Genomic DNA, 26,846 nt, shown 5'->3' on the forward strand with positions numbered 1-26,846 from the left:
GACTGGCCTGTGCCACAGAGTGGAACCTGGGCCACAGCAGCAGGAAAAAATGTGAAATACAACTTTCTGTGATGATGAAATGTTCTGCACTGTCCAAAAGCCATGCATGGATCTTGAGAACTTGAAATATGGCTATTTTGACTAAGGAAATAATTTTTTTTTATTTTATTTGACTTTAAAGCTTAATTTAAATACCCACATGTGGTACTAGCTACCCTATCAGGAAGCACAGCTCTATACACTGGCCGAAAAGACAAGCGAGTGAACCAGAAGGACAAGAGAGGCTTGAATGACAGTGTAAACAAACCATTCCAGTCAAGGATGCCAAACACAACTATAATTGCCCACCATGTAATTGCCTATCACTTTTAATTATAGGCAAACCCAGTGCAGTATAGGACAGGAAGGGTTACAACTAGAAAGAAATCCAGCCCTTTATGATTTTACATTTGCCTGCTACACAGATCAACTAAGAGAGCACCCACTGACTATTTACATCTACACACACACACACACACACACACACACACACACACACACAGAAAGGTAACTTACAGCTAGCTATAAACAGAGTGGAGGATATGTGAAATGACTAGAAACCAGCTAATCCATCTGCCTTGCTGGCACAAATTTATAGAACAAATCTCACAGGATACACTGTCTCTGCAGGGTTTTTTGTTTTTGTTTTTGTTTTTTTATGTTCATCTCTTGTTGACTGAATTATATTTTGATACTCTAGGTAAATCTCCCTTTAAAATACCCAGTAAATGCAGGATAATTCAAAACCTTAAGGAATGTGTGACACTCCAGAGAACTAAATACATATAATTTAATTTTGTAACAAATTTTTAGAAACCTAGGAGAGCCACAATCTAAACATTAAAAAATAGATTAATAAGTTTTTAATTGTTGACAATGTTAAACAGTAAATTGAACTCAAAAAATGAAAATACCAAATTGCATGTGAATCCTCCCAAAAAGTCATGTAACAAACTTAAACTGGATTACATACTTTCTCGAATTTTTAGTGACCCTCAGGCTAAAATGCTTTTGTGGATGAATGATGACATTAAAAACACAATTATATATTTCTACTATATAAAAATATAAGTCTTAACATAGACTTAATAGGAAGACATATAAATTGATCTCAACATACTTGAAAACATATATATTACTACACAAACTTATTAGTTTCTCTTTCCCTTACTTTCCTATCAAAGAATGTATGTGTGTGTGTGTGTGTGTGTGTGTGTGTGTGTGTGTATGTTTGCATACTTCTGCACACATACAAAATTCAGGCATTGAGTAAGAGAAAGGCATAATGCTTCAAAATATTAACCTGTCACAAAAGGATTATTTTCTTTTTATTGTCTTTATCAAAATAATAAGAGTACAGATTTGAAAAAAATAAAAAAAATAATCCCACATAGCTTATTTTGAAAATTAGCATTCTATTCCCTCCACCATCATATACTTGCACACATACACACACACATACATACAAAAATACATATACACAAATTCAGATGCAATCATTTTCAACTCTCTTAGTGGTTTTAGAATTACCTCAACATAGCTAAATACCAAATAATCTCTATGGACTGCAATATAAAACAAGCCTCAATAAATTTTTTTTTAAATTTTATTTATTTATTTGACAAAGATCACAAGTAGGCAGAGAGGCAGGCAGAGAGAGAGAGGAGGAAGCAGGCTCCCTGCTAAGCAGAGAGCCCGATGCGGGGCTCGATCCCAGGACCCTGAGATCATGACCTGAGCTGAAGGCAGAGGCTTAACCCATTGAGCCACCCAGGTGCCCCAAGCCTCAATAAATTTAAACTTATTTAAATAATACAACGTATAGTCTCCAATCACAATGGGATAATACTAGAAGTCAATAACAGAAGGAAATTTGTAAATTCACGAAGATGTGGAAGTTAAACACCACATCCTAAATAACCAATGGATCAAAGAAAAAAACTTACGTAAGAAATTGCACTTTGATGAACAGAAATAAAAACAAAATAGAGCAAAACTTTTGAAAGACAGGTAAAACAATGCTAAGAGGGAAATGTATAGCTTTAAAACCTATATAAAAAAATAAGATCCCAACTCAAAACCCTAACTTTCCACCTTAAAAAAAAAACACACACACACAAAAAAAGCAAGCAAACTAAACTCAAAGTAGGCAAACTTGGTAGACAGTAAAGGATAAAGTAGAAATATATGAAATAAAGAACGAAAAGTACTATAGAAAACCAACTACATCAATAATTGAATCTTGAAAATATCAACAAAACTGACAAAACTGTTAAATAGGCTGACCAAGATGAAAAGAGAGATGACTCAATTTTAAAATAAAGTCAGAAATAAAAGAAGAAACATTATTACCTATGCTACAGAAATAAAAATAAGAGAACACCATGAACATCTGTATGCCAACTGTATGGCATACAACTGTATGCCAAAAAATTAGATAATTTTGATAAAATTTCTCAAGACAAAACAGAAGATTTGACCACCAAAAATACAAACTTCCAGTTATAAGTCCTGGGGATATAATGTACAGCATGGTGACTACAGTTAATAATACCGTATTGTCATACTTGAAAGTTCCTAAGATAGTAGATCTTGGAGGAAGCAGGCTCCCCGCCGAGCAGAGCCCAATGCAGGGCTCGATCCCAGGACCCTGGGATCATGACCTGAGCTGAAGGCAGAGGCTTTAACCCACTGAGCCACCCAGGTGCCCCCTAAGATCATAGATCTTAAAAGTTCTCATCATAAGAAAAAAATTGTAATTATATGTGGTGATACATGTTAACTAAACCTATTGTGGTAATCATTTCATAATATATACACATATCAAATCATTATGTCATACACCTGAAACTAATAAACATTATCTGTCAATTATGTATCAATAAAAATAGAACCAGGGAAACTTGCCTCAAAGAACTATTAAAGAAAACTATTAAGATATAGAGAAAAGGAGGGAAGGAAAGTAGGGGAGACCCATTGTCCTTAGTTTTCTGAAGGGAAGCCAGACAAATGATTTCAGCAAAATAGAAAGTTCCCAGGAGAGAAAACATAAGTACAAAAAGAATATCACGTCATTTCAGAATTAACAATAGGGAATGAAACCAACATCCAATGGGTTCCATCCAAAGTGGACCATAAGTCAAAGGAAACTCATGAAATCTAACAGGCAATACTAATAAAGAACTGAAGAATGAGAAACAAGAGAAACCCTTCTTTTGTTCTGGAAGCTATAAATTTGATAAAGAGGAATATATGCAAAAAGTATTTTGAAAGTCTGCCCATAATTTGACCTGACAAAGAAATACTACTCATAATTAACAACTGGGATGACAGATATTTTGTATCAAATAATATAATCATGCCACTTCCAATGACATGACCTTAATATTTTAATTGTCTTCTACAGATATATATTTAAGTCAAGATAACATTTCCTGATATTCTATAAATTCCTGACAAGTATCAATTTCTTTTCTTCTTTTCCACTGTATTATAGGTTTTTATTTTATTTGCTTCTATCTTTACCCTTGTATATATAATTAGTTAAGCATCTAGAAATTATCCCCCAAATAAACTTAATCCCAGAAGAAAGTAATTGTGACTGCAAATTTCTTCCTATGAATATGGAAAATGGAAAATGAAAGAGACTATATAAAAATGGTAATTGACATTGACATTCTGATAAGTGTAACTTTATGAAATTGAAGATTTTGAGTGCTAATGACTAGGGGAAAAGTTAATAAACCCAAAGAATACATATGAAAGTTTTGTGTCCATAGGCTAAAAGAATATGTACTATTCATCATGTTTGGATTCCTAACATGATATCATGAAGGTCCAGTGGGTCAGGAGGATGAGGACATAACATTGTTTTATTCAAGCTCTACATCTCAGCAGCAGGTAGCCTTGAAAAGTCACTTAGCCTTGCTGTGCTTTGGCTTCTATAACTGGAAAAAGGGGAAAAATCTAAAGTCTCAATGACTGTCTTATTGGATTCATGTGGAAATAAACTGATATTAGATATGTGAGTACCTTATAAACTCTGAGTACTATATAATTATTTATTAAAAGACTGTTACCATAATTTTAAAAATAAAAAATTTATATAAATCTATAACAAGCAAATAGATTGAATTAGTAATTTAAGATAAACATGACAAAGGAAAGCCCAGGAACAGATGACTTCAGAGGTGAAATCTATCACTAAATTAAAGCAGATTTACAATACAATCCTTCACAAATTTTTTTCCAAAAATAGAAGAGGAGAGAACACTCCTCAACTCATTCTAAGAAGTCAGTATTACCCTGATACTAAAACCAAACAAAGACAGTTCAAGGAAGGAAACTACAGATTAATATTCCTGATTAACATGGATGCAAAAGGAAATATTTAGGAAACTGAATGCAGCAATAGATAAAAAGGATTATACTCCAGGTATAATGATCAAGCAGGATTTATTCCAGGAATGTAAGGCTGGTTTAACATATAGAAATCAATCAATATAATGCACCACATTAATAGAGGACAAATCAAGATCACCAAAATAGAAGCCAAAAATTTCTGACAAAATCCAAATTTCTTTTGTGATCAAAATACTCAACTAGGAATAGAAGAGAACTTCCTCAACCTGAAAAAAGGAACTAAAAAAAAATTGCTAACATCATATTTAAAGATGAAAGAGGGATACTTTCCTCCTAATACCAGGAACAAGTTAAGATGTTTGCTCTTACCACTTCTAAACCATATTGTACTGGAGATTCTGGAAATCAGGGAGTAAAAAATACAAAAGGCATCCAGATTGGAAATAAAGAATGAAAATTTTCTCTATTTGCAGAAAGCATTTTTTATAGGAAATTCTAAGGAATCTACTAAGAAACTATTAGAACTATGAATAAGTGCAACAAGGTTACAAAATACTAGATCAATGTCTAAAATCAGTTGCTTTTCTATACACTTAACATGAACAATTTGCAAATGAGATTAAGAAAACAATCTCATTTACAATAGCATTAAAACTATTAGACATAAAATTAACAAAGAAGTGGGAACTTTGCATACTGAAAACTACAAAACATTGTGGAAAGAAATTAAAACCTAAATAAATGCATAAACATCTCATGTTCATGGATTAGAAGATTTAACATTGTTAAGATGGCAACACTCCCCAAATTGATCTACACATTCTTCACAATCCTTATCAAAATCCCAGCTGGATTTTTTTTTGCAGTAATTGGCAAGGAAATCCTAAAATTCATTTGGAAGTGCATGGGACACAAATTAGCCAAAAATATCACTGAAGAACAAAACTGCTGGACTCATATTTTCTAATTTCAAAAATTACTACAAAATATACTATACTAACCAAGACATTGGTTAGTATAGTTAGTATAGTATATGGGAAAGACATCTAGATCAATGGAATAGAAATAAAACTCCAGAGATAACCACTTATATTTATGTTTAACTGATTTTAGATTAAGGGTGCTAAAGCAGTTTAATGGGATAAAATAATGTTTTCAATAAATTCTCCTGGAACAAATGGACATTTCATGCAAAAGGATGAAACTAGATTCTTATCTTATAGCATACACAAAAATAACTCAAAATGAGTCACAGAACTAAACCTTAAGAGGTAATGTTATAAAACTCTTAGAACCAAACATACATCTTTATGATTTGGGTTATATAATAGCTTAGATATGACACCAATAAGCAAAAGTGACCAAAAAAAAAAAAAAAAAAAGACCAGATACATTGGACTTTGGTCACACATGTGCTTTACATTGGCAAATGATGATACTCAATATAAAGAAGATGTGAAGAAGAGACAGCGTGTTACCACACTAGGATGTAAGATTTCTACTATAACCTCAAGGTCCAGAAGAATGCAGGGTAGCTAGTAGGTGCTCAATAAATATTTGTCAAATGACGATTATCAAAGGAAATATAAATTGATACGTTTTATGGTGGCAATGTGGATATATGTGCCAATAATTAAAATGTACATACCCTCTCATTAATTTCAATTCTAAGTATCCAAAAGGAAAAAAAGAGTAAGTTCTTAAAAATGAATGTGCAGGTCTATGTGCTGCATTTTAATTTACTTATTGAATAGATACTTACTGATCACCTGATGGGTGCCAAAAATATACTAATGCTACAAATATAATGTTGAATTATATATCAAACTGTTTTCCTCCTTGGAATAATAATATGATTGATGGCATAAAGATATGTGACTAAATAAAAAAGTCTACATCTATTTTAGATTAAAATCTGTGTTAAATTAGTACTAGAAAAATTATTTCCCAACATGAGCTTAAACATTATGTTACTTCACAGAAAACTAGGAATCAGATAAGCCAAGAAAATAATGTGACCTTGTTTTGGAAATTCTAAACAATGTAATATAAGAAAAGTAGGTAAAAATTATAATTATCTAATTGGAAGAGACAAATAACAGTATTTGTAGTCTATTACAATATTCCTGAAAAATCTAAAATAAATTGAAGGATAATTTAAAATAATTGAAGTTTGAAGTGAGATGGACAGTTTTGTTTTGTTTAAGATTTTGTTTATTTGGGGCGCCTGGGTGGCTCAGTGGGTTAATGCCTCTGCCTTCGGCTCAGGTCATGATCCCAGGGTCCTGGGATTGAGCCCCACATCGGGCTCTCTGCTCGGCAGGGAGCCTGTTTCCTCCTCTCTCTCTCTCTCTCTCTCTCTCTGACCACCTCTCCACCTACTTGTGATCTCTCTCTGTCAAATAAATAAATAAAATATTTTAAAAAAAGAGATTTTGTTTATTTGACAGAGAGAGGTATAGTGAGAGAGGAAATACAAGGAGAGGGATTGGAAGAGGGAGAAGCAGGCCTCCTGCTGAGCAGGGAGCCCGATGTGGGGCTCCATCCCAGGACCCTGGGATCATGACCTGAGCTGAAGGCAGATGCTTAACAACTGAGACACCCAGACACCCATGTTTTGTTCTGCTTTCTTAGGTTGGCCCCATGCCCAAAATGGAGCCCAATGCGGGCCTTGAACTCAACCCCTGAGATCAAGACCTGACCTGAGATCAAGAGTCAGATACTTAACTGAGCCACCCAGGCACCCCAAGATAGACAGTTTTATATATATTTCACCAACATTATCTTCAAAATTTAAGAGCAAAAAATACATAAAACACAAACATTTACACAGCAAAAAAGATCATAGAAAAATAACTTTAAAAGATTCCAAAATTTTGCTGAATAGCATAAAATACTTTAATAAAATAAAAGGCCTGGGGTGCCTGGGTGGTTCAGTCCATTGAGCATCCAACTCGGTTTCAGCTCAGATCATGATCTCATGGGTCCTGATTTAGCCCCCAGACAGGCTTGAAGAGTCTCTCCCTGTGGCCCTCCCCTTCCCTGCTCCTGCCCGCTTTCTCGCAAATAAATCTTTTAAAAATAATTAATAAAAGCCTTTTCTTATTTTTGAATAAGAAGCTGAATTTTAGACAGAAATCACTTCCTTGTAATTTTTCTTTAGTTTAATGCAACACAAATCAAAATCCCCATAGAATTTATAGCTATAAACTTGAGAAAATGATTCCAAAGTTTATCAGGAAAAATAAAACAGAAAACTGGCCAATACTATTGTAAAAAGAAAACAGCAGAGGCCACTTCTCTTACCAGTGAGTTAAAAGAATTTTAACAGTACCAACCACGCCAAATTGTTAGCAACTAAATCACTACTGTTGTAGGGTAGTTCGTTATACAAGAATCCAAGACATGCAATTTGAAATGATCTTTCACCTATTGGATTGGGAGAATATTATATATGCATGCATATATAATCGATGCAACCTAGTTGTACAAGCACTATAAGCAACATTTTACACTGGTACTGGCATTTAATATAATTGGTATAACCTTTTTTTTTAAGATTTTATTTATTTATTTGAGAGAAAGAGAGTGCATAAGCAGGGAGAGTGGGAGAGGGAGAAGCAGACTCCCCACTGAGCAGGGAGCCCAATGCAGGACCCCGGGATCATGACGTGAGCAGAAGGCAGATGCCTAACTGACACAGCCACCCAGGTGCCCCTGGTATAACCTTCTTTAGAGAGAAATTTGGCAACTCATATCAACAGCCTAAAATAAGTACATAGAGTTTGACCCAACTATTCTCCTTCTAGAAAGACATAATGAAAATAAATAATGTGAAAGCAAACATTTATGTATAAGAATGTTTTCTACAGCATTTATAAAGCCCCCAAAATGGAAGAATCTTAAGTGCATAGTAAGAAAAATTAGTTAAGGGACCATAAATATAATATAGCCATTAAATAATAGGATAGATCATCCTTTAAAAATTAAAGTGTATTTAGAATACTTAATTCAAGGGGCGCCTGGGTGGCTCAGTGGGTTAAGCTGCTGCCTTCGGCTCAGGTCATGATCTCGGGGTCCTGGGATCAAGTCCCACATCAGGCTCTCTGCTCAGCAGGGAGCCTGCTTCTCTCTCTCTCTCTCTCTTTCTCTCTCTCTCTCTCTGCCTGCCTCTCCATCTACTTGTGATCTCTCTCTGTCAAATAAATAAATAATATCTTTAAAAAATATATTTAATTCAAAACACAAAAAGCTATCATTTTAACTGATACACTGAATAAAAATGTGGGTGAAAAATAATTTATAAAGTATTACTTCTTTATAATTATAGATATAGCAATATAATAAGCATAAAAATATAGAGAGGGAGAGGAAGAAAAAAAGAGAGAACCCCATATATAAGCAGAGGTCATTGTCAAGGATTAGGATTTATTTATTGCTTATTTTTTCTTTCTGCTCTTCTAAACTCGTTTTAACTTTAATAATAAACCTTCATAAGCAGGAAGAGATTATCATTGACACACTTGATTAAAATATTAAGTTAATGCTAACAAAACTTGCAAATGGTCAGGGTATAGAGAGTTGAGATATTAGAATACTGTAAAACTTAAAAACAGAAACGTCTTCTGAATCTCCTCAAATCACTTGTTTATTATGCCTTTTGTCTGAATTAGAAAGACAAATTAAAAATACCCTGACGATACTTCATGCACTTCAAAGTCCTTTTGCTGAAAAGGTAAAAGGAAAATTTAAATAATATTTGTACTCTGATATTATCTGATAGCCTAAATTAAGCCAAAGAAAAATATTTGCAAGATAATTTTCAAAAAAAGAAAAGATGTTCTCTCTCTTCCTAGTAACCTTGCTAAAAAGTATCTATCTGGAGAGGGGTTACCAGAGGGGACGTGGAGGGGGGTTGTGAAACAGATGATGGGGATTCAGAGTACACTTACAGTGATGAACACTGAGTAATGTAAAGAATTGTTGAATCATTATATGGTACACCTGAAGTTAATATAACCCTGTATGCTAATTATACTTCAATTTTAAAAAAATAACAAATTAAAAAAATTTTTTTTCCAAAAAGTAAATAAAATTAAAAGGTTCTAAATATCACTGTTCATTAATGTAGATGAAACCTATGGAAATTAAATACAGTATAATATACATCTGAGTATACTTAATGTTGTCTATGAGAATTTTCATTTTCTCTAATGTCAGAAAAGTACTTTTGCTACCTCATGCACTACACTTGCCTACAGCTAGAACAGACATGAGTGAATTCTGTAGACTACATCATTCCACGTGAATCACATGTGCATAAAACCCAAAAACATATTCCAACTAATGTACTATACTTAAAAAAGCAAAATTACTCTTCAGCATTTTCTTAAATCTAAACATGTCCCTAAATTTCCTTTATTTTTTCCTCCTGAAAGCTAACTAACAGCTATCATTGTTTCAAAAATAAGATTTCAATTCAGGAAACTGTACTTCAGTGACATGACTAAAAATGGATAATTAAAGACAGTACCTGGCATTCAATACACTTTCTTATTGCGTTATGAATTATTTTCACTTAACTCATTCTGTTCTACACCTATTGGGTTCAAGGCATCATGCTAGTTATGTTGGAATATAAGAAGTGTTTGACCTAAGAATGTTATCCTTCAATTATCATAGAGAAATTTGATTCTTGTTTAGGAGGATGCAGCAACATGACTTTCCACATCATGAGTAGCAAGAAGCTCTTCCCTTGGCACTTATGTTGCAAAATCTCAGAAGCAAAAACATATGAGAAATGGCCCCTAAAGCTTTGTCAAGTGGTACCCCTTGCTCTTGGGCATATTTCAGGAAAGACATTTTCTTTGATTTTGTTTATTTGTTGTTTTAAAATTACTAAACATCAAGGAACACGATAAAAAGAACCAGTATCATAGCAACCTGTCTTAAACCCTCAGAGCACATCTTTGATAATTTCTGGTATTGATTCCAAGAGCATTAAATATATACCACTTAAATGTAAGTATAAAGCACATGCTGGTTCAAATATAAGTGATTTTTGAGTTAGCATCAACTTTTTTTCATAACGTGTTACATCTTGAATTTTCTAGAGAGCAGAACTGAGACCACAGTTTCCTTGTGTGTGTTCTCTAGAACTCTCGAGACATTCTGCAAACGTGAGCCAGACACTTCTAGGAAACATTTTACTGAATTAAAAGGTAAACTCAGGCACGCTCACAAGTTAGAAAAAGACTCACTACAAAAAGACCTTAAGTGATCTCTGATAGCTTCTGAATTAGGATTATCTTAACACCACTACTCTCCAATCATATGAATAATGGAAAGCCGAACATACTTCTTTAGGAGAAAATGCTATGCCACATTCCAAAGATGTCCCTTCCTCTAACTCCAAAGAATATATGTCAGGAAACGCAGGGTCTGTGAATTCCCCTATAAAACATTAAAAAAATATTATTTTTTTAAAAGCCAGATACATATCGATAATACCACTGTTAAATATGGAAATGAAACTTTGAGAAGCCTCATAAACCTGTCTATTATTATCAAAATTGCTGTGGAGGGCTGCATAAGGTTGCTGCTGGTTAAAGAAAGACTCTTAATACCAAGGTTCCAGTCACCAAAACTGATATTCAAACATGTATCAAACATATATTCAGTCAGCAAAACAGACAGTAAGCCCATTTTTTAAAAAATCTCCAAAGTTCAAGGATAAGCATCACAGTCATATGCAGAAGAATGTAGAAAGTAATGAAGGTCAAAGTCTAGTAAAGGACTGAATCTTAGGTCCAAGAAAGTGGGAGACTCCCTCTCCAGCAAAGACAGAGAAGGGAAGACCCATATCTCCTCTGACGCCTCCAAGAAGCCACACAGAAGATAAACACAATTTTATACAAGGTCACTTATTGACAAAATACAATCACTCCAGATATAAAAGCATTAGGTGAAGATACAGAAAAACTGTCAAATAATAACATAAATGTCAAGGTCAAAAATTATAACCACTTAAACTTCTAGAAAAAGTTCCTGAAAGATTAAATGTTTATTATAGTAGAACCTCCGGGGGTGGGTGGGTGGCTCAGGGGTTGAGCCTCTGCCTTTGGGTCAGGTCATGATCTCAGGGTCCTGGGATCAAGCCCCGCATTGGGCTCTCTGATTAGCAGGGAGCCTGCTTCCCCCTCTCTCTCTGCCTCTCTCTCTGCCTACTTGTGATATATAGATTATATATATATATATATATAGCTGTCAAATAAATAAATAAAGTTAAAAAAAAAGAACCTCCACCCTCATCCAAACAATGCTAAAAATCCCATTTTCTCCCCCAAATTTTCTGATTAATCCAAGGAATGACGATAATTTCTATCACCCATGTGTGGAAATGAACTTGAATAACACACTGCACCCTCCTTCAACTTAATCAATTTCAGTCACCTTGATGAAAAACCATTAAATGACCAAAAAACCTCATTAAGGGTATATTAACATCTGGGGTTTGTAGTGTGGGGAAAGATACACATGTTATACAGCAAAGAAAACCTACTTAGAATGGGTATATATCTAGAACATAGAAAATATAATAAAACAGATTGATACATACTCAAATATCTTTGGAATATATGTAAACATATAGTCTGTGAAATGATCCAAGACAGCTTCAGTAAATATTTCTTGAGTGCCTGTAATATACACAGCACTATCGTGGACAACTCTAGTAGAAAACAAAAATTAGGGATGCTTGGGTGGCTCAGTGGGTTAAAGCCTCTGCCTTTGGCTCAGGTCATGATCCCAGGGTCCTGGAATCGAGCCCCGCATCAGGCTCTCTGCTCGGCAGGGAGCCTGCTTCATCCTCTCTCTCTGCCTGCCTCTCTGCCTCCTTGTGATCTCTGTCTGTCAAATAAATAAAATCTTAAAAAAAAACCTTTAAAAATAAACAAAAAACAAAAATTACACACATAGTCCTTGACCTCATGGAGCTAACAGTATAGCAGGGGAGCCAAACAGGTACACAGCTTTTTTTGATATGAGACAGAAACGGTTAGTACTAAAAAGAGACTTACACAATGCCCTAAGTAAGTAAAGATTAAAAAATAATTTCAACCAACCGGACAAGGATGGGTATGGGGCTAATGAGTCATGGGGACTCATGAGGTTAAAGATAATTTATAAAAGGGGGTGGGATCGCAGACACCAGGAACAGAAGAGGAAGAACCATCCTAGGAGAAGGGAATTCCAGCGCCATTAGAAGGAAACGTGGAACATAATTTGGCTGCAGCAGGGAGAGCCACTGGATGCTACAATGGGCAAGGCGACTAGAAAGACAACGTGGAGTCATCCCCAAATGGCTCTCAACATGGCCTCTCCAATAACTCGTCTATCCAATAATCTTGAAATGATCACAAGAAAAACCAAGTCTAATTTGTCACAGAAGGGTATTTATGTGCTAAAATACTTATAACAATAAGATACATCTTCAGAACATTTTAAGTGTAAACTTTGTTGCAAACTATTAATAATAATTAAGATCAAGGGAAGTACCTCCTGGACTGTGTCAGCAGCCATGCCGCTAAGAACCACCGCTACTGGTAACATGAAACAAACAAAACTTTTTGAGCAGAGGAGTGATGTGATAAGATCCTGGCTTCAAGACTACTCTTCAGAACAGGTCCAAGGAGAAAAGCTTGGAGGCATGGGAAGCATTTGAGAAGATGATGCAGTGGTCTAGGAGGGAGGTTTGTGCTAGGGTTAAGGTAGAATTGTGAAAACATATACACTTTGTGGACTAGCCGTGCAGAATAACCAAGAGGAGTCTGCAATCCAATGAACAAAGTACAATGACAGTAAATGAGGCAGTCAGTGAGAATAAAGTGTTAAGCAACTAAAGTTTCAGCATCCAGACTTAGGGAAAAAAAAAAAAGAATAGAAACTTCATATGTATTTCCAGCCGCCTGCTGTAATCATTCCTGGGCTAGTACGCAGTGTCCTCACATTCCACACTCACCTGAACCTGATCCTCCCCCTGTATCACCTCAACCATGAATTGTACCTCCAGTCGCCTACCTCTTTTTTTTTTTTTTAAAGATTTTATTTATTTATTTGTCATAGAGAGAGAAGCGAGAGTGAGCACAGGCAGACAGAGTGGCAGGCAAAGGCAGAGGGAGAAGCAGGCTCGCTGCCAAGCAAGGAGCCCGATGTGGGACTCGATCCCAGGACGCTGGGATCATGACCTGAGCCAAAGGCAGCTGCCTAACCAACTGAGCCACCCAGGCGTCCCAGTCGCCTACCTCTTATAATCAAAACCTGGGAGAGATTTGAGCCTTGCTCCTCCTCCCTAAGACCCAGGTCCACTTGATAAGCAAGTCAGAGCATTTCTTATGTACTCCCTTCCTTCCCATTTCCAGCATCACTGCCTGTGTTCAGGCTTGATCACTTCTCATCTGTATGGCCACAACCCCTAGTTGACCTCCCTCTCTCTGGTCTTGCCCTTCCCATTCCTACATGTTCCCCCAGCCCATCCTCAACTTTGCTCCAAAAGAAAAATGAGCAAAATGTGAGTCTGATCACACCACTGCCTGGATATACATCCTTTAATGGTGCTGCCTAACTTCCAGGATCAAAGCCCAGAAAAGATCCTTAGTGACATGGATCTCACTTGCCCTCCCCATCCTGTCCCTCTACACTCTGGGCATCCTGAACTGCTTACCACCTTGACTCATTGCTAGGCCTTTACTTGCATTCTTTCATATATCCCCTTTTCTGTGTATCTTCTCGTCTTCTTCAAGATGAGGATTAGGCATCGACTTCTCCAAGAAATCTTCCCTTATGCTGATTACTACTTTTCCCTAGCACATGCTCCCTTAGCACCAGGTACTCACTTGTCTCACTATGCTCTCTGATAATAAGCTGATTCTTTGTCCAGCTCTCATACTGTTAGAGGTGTTCTTCATTGGTCATTAGATTCCACAGCCACCTTTCTCTTTGCTGCTCTGTCCTGACTTCTATAGGTCAGTTCAGCTAGGCCCCCTCGCTCTGACTTCATTCAACCACAGGGAGACACCCGTATGTTATCAGAAGGTAGGAGGGATTTCTGCCTTCATGTCTTCACTGTATTGGCTACGCTTCTGGCAATGGCTGCATTCCTTCACGGCTAAAGCTCTTATCAGTTGGCCCCTCTTTCAAAGTTTCATTGATCGTGGGGCTCCAGAAATAACTTGCCTCCTCTTATTCCTTCAGGTGCGAGGTAGTAGCAGCTTCCATCCCTCATTGATTTTCTTTTCATCCAGCTCCCACCTCCACAGATAATTCCTTCATTAAACTCTCTTCAGTTAAACCCTTTGAGCAAGTCATCTGTGAATTTCTGAGATCCTGACTGATATACTTGCGTTCACTTCCTGAGAACGTGTAAAATATGATATTGTCTTTATAGACTCAAAGTCTAGTATCTAGCCTATAATTGGTATTCAACAAATATTTATTGAAAAAGAAAGGACCAAACCAATGGTTGGCAAACCTTTGCTGTAAGGGTCCAGATACTAAATTCTGTAGGCTTTGCAAGCCATATGGTTTCTTCCACAACTATTCAACTCTGCCATTATAGTATGCAAGCAGCCATAAACAATACACAAACAAATAAATGTGTCTGTACTCTAATAAAACTTTATTTATAAAAACATATATCAGGCCAGATTTAGTCCATAAACCTTATGGTGCCAACCCCTAGAGTAAACACATGAAATGTCTTTGTAGAAGTGCCTCTTATTTTTTTTTTAAAGATTTTATTTATTTATTTGACAGAGAGAGAGCAAGAGGAGAAACACAAGCAGGGGGAGTGGGAGAGGGAGAAGCAGGCTTCCTGCCCAGCAAGGAGCCTGATGCGGGGCTTAACCCTAGGACCCTGGGATCATGACCTGAGGCAAAGGCAAAAGCTTAACGAGTAAACCACCCAGGCACCCCGAAGTACCTATCTTTTTAAATTTAATGTGACATAAAGATACTTAATACATGAGTAAACATGCAGAGAGAACTCTCCAAAGACATTTACCTGAAACTCTTGGGCAATTAAAATTAGCAATTAATAATTCCATTTTGATTTATAGCATATACTTATACATAAACCTTTTTTTTTAACATATACATAACATTCTTAACTAACTACATTAAATCAACTAACAAGCCTGGTTATATGTTATACATTACCAAAGTATCCTGATGTTAATACTGATATAATTCTAGAAATAAAACCATGCACTGAGTAATTAAAAATACATCAGAACAATTGCCCTTGACATATTATTTTTTAACATTATACCTTAAAACAACTTAAAACTGTTTTACAAGAATGTTATTATAGTATAAGAGCTATACCTGTTTTATCTTTAAAATCCAAAGAAAAATATTCAAAGTCTTGTAGATTAAATTCCACTCTGGCACGTGTTATACCTTTGTTTTTTATTGTAAATGGAATAATCTGAGTAGCACCAACATAGGTACCACTGAAGTTAAATACATCCTAAAATTTAAAAAGAGAAGAAGAATTAGAAAGCAGATTAATATTTTATAAAAGTAATATAAACCAAAATTACACTTTAAAAGAGTAGACCTTAGGGGCGCCTGGGTGGCTCAGTGGGTTAAAGCCTCTGCCTTCAGCTCAGGTCATGATCCCGGAGTCCTGGGATGGAGCCCCACATCGGGCTATCTGCTCAGCAGGGAGCCTGCTTCCCTTCCTCTCTCTCTGCCTGCCTCTCTGCCTACTTGTGATCTTTCTCTCTGTCAAATAAATAAATAAATAAAATCTTTAAAAAAAAAAGAGTAGACCTTAAAGTTCTCATCACAAGAAAAAGAATATAACTATGTTTGGTAATGGATGTTATCTAGACTCACTATCGTGATCATTTTGCAATACATACAGATATGAAATCATTATTTGGTACACCTAAAATGGACATAATGTTATATGTCATTATGCCTCGAAAAAAAAATGTATCGTTATTTTTCATTAAGGGCATTATTAACTACTATACTCTATAAAAACTGGCCACATTTTCCTTCCTCTCCCCTACCTCTGATACATAATCCCTTTTATTCTGTTACCAAATCCCTTTTATTCTGCCTCCTTTACCTGTTATCCCTAATGTAATTGTATGAAGTAAATAATGCATCACTTTTCAGGTCATTTCTAGATTTGTACTTTCTCTAATTCTCCTCTCCACAACTAAGTCACAATTAAACTAACTGAAAATCTGTACTTCCTATCTTAAAATGTGATGATTCTCCTCCAACTACCGAACAATGTCCAAGTTCCTCAGCAAGGTTCATAAAGCTCATCTTGACCTTCTCCTGCCTCACGGAGCTCCACTCTTCCCCCACTCACTTCGTACTTCAGCAAGCTGTATGACTTGTCCTTTCCAACCAATACCTGATGCTTCACTCTCCTCTGTCTTTATTAGTGTGTCCCTTCTATTAGGAAAGCTTTCCTCTAACTCATAATTGCTAGATAAAATATTATGTATCCTTCACACCCCAGTTAGATAAACCATATTTTATGACACTGTGTTCAGAACTACTTCTGTTCCTTATATTTACTTACCATTACAACACCATAAAGTCTGTTTATTTGTTTACAAATCTGTCTCTCCTAGCGGACCTTAGGCCTGATTCATTTTTATATCTTTAGCACCTGATGCCTCGCTTAAATATATGTAAGGAATGTTTATTGAATGTATCTTAACTATCTTATATGCCAGGTATGTGCCTACATCACAGAATTCTATAGGATTCCTCTTTATAGCCTTACAGTTACTTAGTAAAAGAGTTACATATAACACTAAAGAGAAAGTGGCAACAGTATCCTAATGTTGAGGGAAATATGGCATTAAGGTCAACTGGCTACTGTTTCTCCCACTTAAAATATCAACCCAGTTCTACAGGGGAAATCTGTAAAATCCAATATGGGTAATGAAAGCTTGATGCAAAAGATCATTCCTCTTATACTATGAGCCTTGTACATATGCTCATTTGGATAAAATGTCCTAACTGTTATTAAGATACATATTCAACACCATACAGTTATTAAAGGGCTTACGGATGATGCCAGAATATTAATTTTATTATTGTTTAAAGGCAGCTATGTTTAAAATTCAACATAATCAAGGAATTTTTTTTAATATTTTATTTATTTAGGGATGCCTGGGTGGCTCAGTTGGTTAAGCGGCTGCCTTCGGCTCAGGTCATGATCCCAGCATCCTGGGATCGAGTCCCACATCGGGCTCCTTGCTGGGCAGGGAACCTGCTTCTCCCTCTGCCTCTGCCTGCCTCTCTGTCTGCCTGTGCTCGCTTGCTCTCTCTCCCTCTGTCCCTGACAAATAAATAAATAAAATCTTTTAAAAAAAAGATTTTATTTATTTATTTGGGAGAGAGACACAGTGAGACAGAAAACACAAGCAGGGGAGCAGCAGAGGGAGAGGAAGAAGCAGGTCCCCTGCCGAGCAGGAAGCCCAATGTGGGGCTCTATCCCAGAACCCTAGGATCATGACCTGAGCCAAAGGCAGATGCTAAACGACTGAACCATCCAGGTGCCCCATAATCAGGGAATATTGATATATATTAATACAAAGTCTTATAAATTATTCAATTATACCATAACATGCAAAGCATGCCACAAATGCCTTTAGGGTGTGGAAATGAAGTAGTCAAAGTCTAAATACACTTCTAATATTGTTCAAGAACAAACACCATAGCAATGGAGAAAGCACTCTGGATACTGCAGGGATTTTAATCTCCAAGAATCACCACAGTCTTACACAAGGTAGCCTAGTGTCTGTCAATCTGTCTAGACTTATCATGCCTTCAACACCAAATAAAAGTAAAAAAATTGTACCTCAAAGCCAGAAACTAAAATTGTGATGAAGCCCTTAAAGTCTAGACTAGTGGGGCACCTGGGTGGCTCAGTGGGTTAAGCCGCTGCCTTCGGCTCAGGTCATGATCTCGGGGTCCTGGGATGGAGTCCTGCGTCGGGCTCTCTGCTCAGCAGGGAGCCTGCTTCCCTCTCTCTCTCTCTCTCTCTCTGCCTGCCTCTCTGTCTACTTGTGATCTCTCTCTGTCAAATAAATAAATAAAATCTTAAAAAAAAAATTTTTAAAGTCTAGACTAGTAACAAGGCCCTACCTGAGACACTGGCAGCCTCACCCATGTTTGCTCTATTTAATTCAGCACCAGAATGGCGCAGGCACTGCAGTACTAGTGGGAGAGAGAAACAGAAGTTCAGATAACCTGAAAATAATATGACAATTGCTATGATGAAGATGTTTCCAGAGTTTAAGATGTTTGTACCATCTTATGAATGTCGCAATGGAGGGGGCATATGGGCCTGCATTAAAGATCAGGGTGAGTTCTTCGTTTCTTGATTTTGTTTGTTCATTTTTTTTTAAGATTTTATTTATTTATTTGAGAGAGAGAGCAGGAGAGAACACAAGCAGGGAGGAGAGGGAGAAGCAGACTCCCTGCTCACCTACCACCAACGACGACAAGGGGCTTGATCCCAGGATGCTGGGACCATGACCTGAGCTGAAGGTAGACACTTAACCAACTGAACCATCCAGGCGCCTTCAGGGTAAGATTTTTGGGTAGATGAGACCAGATTTAATTCCTGAAAGACTTGCCAGGAAAAGAAATACATGTGTGGGCTATCAACTATAGAACAGAATTTTATCAGGATACAGAACAATAATTTTAAAAATAAACAAAACTATAGTTTAGAAAATGCAAATCAAGACCACAGTGAGATGATCATTTTATACTTAATAGATTGGCAAACAATAAGTCTTATAATACAACTTACGGAGCAATTGAATGCAGAGCAATGGAAACTTGAGGAGAAAATATGGAAGCTATCTTGTGAAGCCAAAAATGCATATATTCTATGAGTTAGCAACTCTACTCTGAGAGAAACTTTAGCACCTGTACCTCACAAGATATGTACACAAAATGTTCCCTGCTGGAGTGCTTGTCATAACAACAAAAGAGAAACACCTATTTGAATGGACAACAGACTAAGTCTCTGAATTGCAACAGGTCTGCATAATGGAATATTAAGCAGTGGTAAGAATGAAAAAAAAATACAGCTACACACAACTTAGATCAACTCTGGAAATACAATACTCAGTTAAAAGTGACTCATCAAAGACTACACACAGTACATGTTTGTCATGAAGCTCAAAAATGAACAAATGAAACTAAATAATGAATGGTTAAGGAATTCATACATATGTGAAGGGCCTATTAGAAAAAGTAAAGGGAGAATAATCAGAAAATTCAGTGAAGTGGTTACCTCTTAGGAGGAGTAGGATCATGATGAAGCCTACAGATGACTTTAATGTATTGGTAGAATTAAATTGGTGAATTCTGAAACCTCCATTTGATAATCTGCTTCAACACATATTTATGTTATATATATATTAATTTCTACATGTCAAAGTACTACATAATGAGATATTTTCAAACATAAATGGGCTGACCAGGGACACGTAACAAAAGTCACCACACTCATACACTGATTACACAAATAGTTAACATATGAATATACTCACCGGATTAATTTCCACATCGGCAATCTCAACAGATCCACCAATCCTGAGGTCTATGACATTTGCACGGCGAATAGCAACCTTATTTGAGAGAAATATAAAGCCTTGTAGAAACTACATTAAAATTTACCCATATACCACTAAAGTATTACCTGGCATTTGGCAATATTTTAAAATTTAAATAATAATAACATATTATAAATGTCACAAGATTTATTCTGGTAATTGTCATCCCATTTCTTGTTATGGAGAATTAATATTCCTAAGAGGAATGAGTGTTCAACTCTTAAAAACCTCCACCACAAATGGGACCAGTTCATAGTTTATGAATTTGACTGCAGAGTTCTACCCATTTAACTACACATTACTCTTACTCCCCATATCCCTCTGTATTTACCTAATTTCAAGGATTATTCAAAATTAAAACAGATAAGAAACTGAGTACAAACATACTTCCTCCCACAGAGATAAACTAATATCCATAATGACCATAATAATAATAATGAAAGTAGCTAAAAAATTGCTGAGCAAATGGGCCAAGTATAGTGCTAATTACATTGTCTCCTTTTTAATCCTCAGTAGCCTGTGAGGTTACCAATATTAATATCCTAATTGCCAAGTGAGGAAAACTGAGGCTCAGAGAGGCAGAGCATTTTGTCTTTTAACCAGCAGTGGTTAAATATAAACCAAGGACAGCCTGAACACTCAACAGCCTCTGAGAAAATTAAGATGGTGAAATAAGAATTAAGTTGTATAATTCCTACAAAATTAGAACTGTAGATTATCTGAACATATACATGTCTAAGCAAAATTTCAGAGGCACAAAAACAGCATTCACTGAAAGCACCACCTATATACAAACAGGGAGCATCAAGGCTGGATTTAAATATAAATATATATCTAAGAAAGAGATAGGAGTGTATTTCACTCTTTACATAGAAAGTCAGTGACACTGTTCATAGGAAAAAAAAAAAAAAACTCCAAAATGTCCTTTTTTCAAAATTATTGGGGAAAGTGACATGTCATTTAATTAACTAAATCACTATATTCATAGTATTATGTGATTTCCACATTGTAATTAAAGAATATATAGTACATAAATAAAATACTTGACTAAAGTCATAAAAATCATAATGTGATGATTCAGAGGAAATGACAAATCGACATGTTCCCCCTTGATGAATCCCACATATAAGTTTCAACTCATCACGGCTGGCTTTCACCTACCTCCCCATTATTGATCATCCACTGAATCTACAACAGAATCTAACATAAAACTTGTGTCCAGTAAGTATGTGTTGGATGAATAAATGAATTATTATGTTATGTTAAAAAGGTAAGCTTCGTAAAAACAGCATACTCTTCTAAAATACAGCAGAAACTAATCTTTTAGTGAAACTATTTTTATTGGCCATATTTTTTATTTTTTCTAGAATATTATATTAAAAAACTCTGCCCGGAGGTGCATAGGTGGCTCAGTGGGTTAAAGCCTCTGCCTTCGGCTCAGGTCATGATCCCAGGGACCTAGGATTGAGCCCTGTATCAGGCTTTCTCCTCAGCAGGGAACCTGCCTCCCCCTCTCTCTCTGCCTGCCTCTCTGCCCACTTGTGATCTCTCTCTGTCAAATAAATAAATAAAATCTTTAAAAAAAAAAAAAAAAAACCTCTGCCCAAATCTCAGACCATGTACCATAATATATAATTTATAAATATCTTTCAATATGTATGTCTTCATAAAAGATAAAATCATTAGGTTGTTTATCTGGGGCAAATTGGTGTTTATCACATTAACCTACATGTTATTTAAGAATTAATTGTTATGAAAAAAAGAATTGTGGGAAATTAAGGATAAAATTGGGGATATATCTAAAACTATTCATTTTGTTTTGAAAACAGTGTACATATTTATTTCTTATTGTGAGTAAATGTACATAGCTGATCATCAGATTGAAAATCAAGAGTATTCCTTTCCTCTAGTTTATAATAAAATTTATGAGATTAGTCTTCCATTTTATTTATTCTGTTTAATGAACAATTAGAAAAGCCCCTTAAATCAAGATAATAATGTCTTTTTAATTATATAATTTCCAGAATATAAACTAGTAAAATATTCTATGCATGCTATAAAATATAGATCTTAACACCATACAGAATTTTCCTATAATTCATATAGTCATTGAAGCTATTTAGAATTAACATTCCAAAATTAATTAATTTTTCCAAAGGTATCTAATTAAATCAAATATCTAATTAATGCCATGAAAAAAGTCATCCTTTCCTCTGTGACTAGCGAGAACTTGTCACAACTCAGAGATGCCAAATATCATTCTAATTTCATGCAAAGAATGCCTCATATCGATGAACTGTATCCATTTCAACTTGGTAGGAATTTCCATTACCAACTTGCACCAAAAATGTTTTCTACAAATCCTCTTTCCAGGTTCTGCTAACTATTTCTACAAAATTATATAGGTAAGGTTGCTTATTCTATAGATCTCTAAAAACTGCATTTCTTTAGTGATAACTGAATCACTAACAAAGTAACCAAAATTTAAAAAATTATTCATTAGCCTCATAACAGTAAAACCCATTCCCATTTGAAGAAATTCTTAAAACAAGTTTTCTAAGAATAAACACACATACCATTTTATAGCATTATACTTACTATTATAAATCTCCTAAACAACCAAACAAATCTACATAGACATATAAATATATAAGGAATGAATACACATAAGCATGAACATACCTTTGCTCTTGTATCAAATTTTTCTGCTACAGTAGGTGTACAGGAGATATTGAGAACAGTTAGCCCCCCGAAAGGAATTACTCCTTGTGATGGAACAATATTCATAGTAGGCAAAAGACTCTGGTCACAAATCTGTAATTGAAAGTTTGCAGAAATGCTACATTATCCTTTAATGTTGCTGATCTAAAGCTTTCAACTACAACCCAGAGAGAGGACCCTTGGGCACAGGGCATGAGACGATTTCATAATGTGTTTTCCAACACCAGACGCACAAATAAAACTTCAACAGGGATTTGTACCCCTAACCCAGCAAAAGGAACTTGTAGTGCTGGCATCCAATTCAAATAGGATGATGAAGTTTCCTGTCTGGAGTGTTATCAAGACTTAGCAAAACTTACGAGGATGAGATAATATCTGTTAGAAAAGATGACAAAATTCTAGATACTACTTTGGTAGTTTGCCTTTTCCCTCACAGTATACACTGAAAACGAAGTTAGTGGGGAGGCAGATGATGAAGTAACCTCCTGGGGGTGCTTGTGTGGCTCGGTAGTTTGAGTGTCTGCCTTGGACTCAGGTCATGGTCCCAGGGTCCTGGGATTGAGTCCCACATCAGGCTCCCTGCTCAGCAGGAGTCTGCTTCTCCCTCTCCCTCTGCTACTTTCTCTCTGTCAAGTAAATAAATAAAATTTTATTTAAAAAAAAAAAAAGCACCCCCCTGTTCTTTATTATTTCCTTGATGGCCTACTGTCTAATATTTCATTTTGACCTTTAAAAAAGTTGTAAGTAGGGGCGCCTGGGTGGCTCAGTGGTTTAAAGCCTCTGCCTTCAGCTCAGGTCATGATCTCGGGGTCCTGGGATCAAGTCCTGCATCGGGCTCTCTGCTGGGCGGGGAGCCTGTTTCCCCCTCTCTCTCTGCCTGCCTCTCTGCCTACTTGTGATCTCTGTCGAATAAATAAATAAAATCTTTAAAAAAAAAAAAAGTTGAGGGCGCCTTGGTGGCTCAGTGGGTTAAGCCGCTGCCTTCGGCTCAGGTCATGATCTCAGGGTCCTGGGATCGAGTCCCGCATCGGGCTCTCTGCTCAGCAGGGGGCCTGCTTCCCTTTCTCTCTCTCTGCCTGCCTCTCTGCCTACTTGTGATCTCTGTCTGTCAAATAAATAAATAAAATCTTTAAAAAAAAAAAAGTTGTAAGTAACTTACCAAAGAATTTGTGGTGTGGTTTCTCAGGAGCTAGTTTAGAACTATCTACCATGCTTTAAGCCAGAACAATTTAAAGGAAAATTGGTTAAGGTATTTTGGGGATGAGGGAACAAACAGACTTCAGAGCTAATTTTGAAGCAACAGAAGGAAAGGGTATCTGCATTTGTCTGCTTGGGCAGAAGACATGTAGATATAAATCTTGAATAAAAGATCTCAAACACTGACCTCTATCTATTCTCACTACTGGGAGATCTTAATATATTTTTCAGCAACATATTCTATCACCACTTGTAATTTAAATCAGGCGCAACAACTATAAATAGAATATCTTTACAAGGATCTTGCTCTAGGTCCCAGTTTCTACCGTTAACTCCTGATGGTAGAGTAAAAATGAGAAGAAGAAAAGTATGTCATCAAATATGGAGTTGTAATAGCAACAATGGATGTTTTTGAAAGTGCTCTTTTTTCCAAATTATTTCTTTTTTTCCAAAAGACAAAATGACAGGAAGACACAAAGGGGTAAGAAGAGAGATTAAGGGTAGAAGAAAGAAAAAATGATTTTTGTGGGAAATTAAAAGGACAAAGTAGATGAAATGTACTTGGATAAGTATTGCATGAAATATCCAAATATTAGCATTAGTCAATTTATAAAGACCAAAGTATTAACACCACAGTACTCATGGCAAAAAAAATAATACAAAATATAATGTGATCCAATCCAAATAAGATTCCAAGATTCTACATTACCTTGAAATAAGCATGGTTTTGTCCTACATTGTGAAGAATGGCTTTCCTCCAAGTTGTTAAACCTTGAGGGCTATTACTGAAGAGGATCCTTGGCTCCAAAAATACGACCTTAGTGTGACCAAGCTAATAATAAAAGGAGAAGAGAGAAGATACAATAGAATTAATAGTAAACTATTTTTAACCCCCTTCTAAATGACTCAAATTTTAGCAGCCTCATGGAAATTTCTAAAACATGAAGGGTTATCAGATGTTATGACGTACTTAAAGGAAAAGAGAATGGAAAACTAAACTGTACTCCTAAACTGAGGAAGGCAAAGGGAATAAGACAACTCTATGGAGGAAGTAAATCCAGGACTGAGAATCATGTACAAGATCTTAGAGATCATCTATCCAACTACATACAGGGTGTTACTGTGTGTTATGCAAAAGGAAAGAGTCCCCCAGCATGGGAAATATTGTGTCAAATGAGATTATCTAGGCTTGTTTTTACTATTAGCCTTCTAACACTTAATGTGTTGATAACACACACTCTGCTTTCCTCGGAATGGGGAGGTGGTTCACTGTGATTCAGTTACTTAGGTGCAGGACTCCTCCTCCTTACCTACACACAAATCACTTCACAGAACTACTGTATCATGGAACAGTTTTTTGAAAATGCTGACATTATCCACCTCTCCCATTTCACAGGAAGGCAAACAACAGCCAAGGGGAACTAGAACCCAAGTTTTCCAATTCCTTATACAGTGCTCTTTACACCAGACCCTGTTGTCTTTATCTATGATAAATTATTTATTGTCTTGGGAGGTTTTAATAGATTCTTATAATTATTTGAAGATCATGACTTGGGTAATCAGGACATAAATTTCTAAACAAAGCTAACAGATGACAAAATGGTCAAGTAAGTCCTTCATAAATTAAGGACAAACATTAAATGAACATTGTATTTAATCACTTCACGTTCCTCCAGCTTTACTTTCGTAAGAGAAACAATTCACAGTTCATTTAACTTCAGAGGACCTCAAAAATTTACCATAAAATAATCCAATTCATTATTCTGATATCTTGGACTTTAATTCTTAACAATCCAAGTATAGGGAAAGCAGAAAGCAAATTTGATCAGTGAGTAACCGCAAAGACGCTGGAGGCAAATAGATCTAGATATAAATTCAACCCAGGGCATTCACTGCATGTATGAACTTGCATTAGTTAATCATTCACTCTAATCCTCCATTTCCTCACCCATCAACTGAGTTATTAGTACAGCCTTACAGAGCTGTTATAAGATTAAATTAGATAATGCATGAATAGCATTTAGCATCCCACCTGATATACAGTAATTAATAAATGATATCTATTATTAACGCAAAGTCTAAGTTACTAAATTGCTCATCTTCTACCTGTTAGAAAAGAATACACATGGGGTGAGTATGTAGGCAGATTTATATTACTAACTTCCTCAAACACAGTTACGTAACAGCTAAAGAACTGTGTGCACACGTTCACCAAAATACAGCTGTAAGAATGTTAAGAGAAGCATTATTATGGTAGCTAAGAATCTGAAACAATCCCAATCCTCATCAGCTGTGTAATGGAAAAATGATGGCAGAGACACACAATGGAATACTATTCCGGAATGAGAATGAATACTCTGTTACCACATGTACCAGAACAGACGAAGTCCACAAAAAGTATGATGAACAGAACAAGCAAGACATGAAAGAGAACATACGCTTTGATGACATTTATATAAAGTATAAAACCAACATCAATCTATGCTATTAGAAGTAAAGATACTGATAACTCTGGGAGGGAAACAGAGGGACTGGAAGTGGGGATGGGGAGAGTGGTTCTTTTGTGGTGCTAGTCATAGTCTGCTTCTTGACCTCGTTGATCTGGGGGTGCATTACAAAGATGCTATCAGTCTATAGATTTTAGTCTAAAGACTAAAATCATTAAAAGACTGAATGATACAGAAGTCATAATATGTATCCTTTTCCGTATGTATCCTAAACTTCGATAGAAATTTTTAAAAAGAAGAGCAAGTAATTTAAACATAGGAAAAGCAGTAGGGCCCAGCTTATTTCAAGTCTGGAGCAGAGGAATGAACCTACTGACTTCAGACTGCCATTTGCCATCATTAAAGTGGATGAATC

At 36.0% G+C, this 26,846-nt stretch overlaps 1 protein-coding gene across 1 annotated transcript in view; it reads right to left on the reverse strand.

Moving 5' to 3' along the window:
- The window catches only part of CFAP47 (cilia and flagella associated protein 47), a 544,336-nt gene that overhangs the window by 432,717 nt on the left and 84,773 nt on the right, over positions 1–26,846 (reverse strand). Inside the window, exons 19-23 of the mRNA XM_047716464.1 lie at positions 24,694–24,816; positions 22,749–22,880; positions 20,004–20,081; positions 15,784–15,928; positions 10,760–10,854 (exon numbers count right to left, since the gene is read on the reverse strand). Coding sequence (XP_047572420.1) covers positions 10,760–10,854; positions 15,784–15,928; positions 20,004–20,081; positions 22,749–22,880; positions 24,694–24,816 — 573 coding nt within the window. The remainder of the gene's footprint in view (positions 1–10,759; positions 10,855–15,783; positions 15,929–20,003; positions 20,082–22,748; positions 22,881–24,693; positions 24,817–26,846) is intronic.

This window comes from Lutra lutra, chromosome X (assembly GCF_902655055.1).
Source record: "Lutra lutra chromosome X, mLutLut1.2, whole genome shotgun sequence".
NCBI classification, from domain to species: Eukaryota; Metazoa; Chordata; class Mammalia; order Carnivora; family Mustelidae; genus Lutra; species Lutra lutra.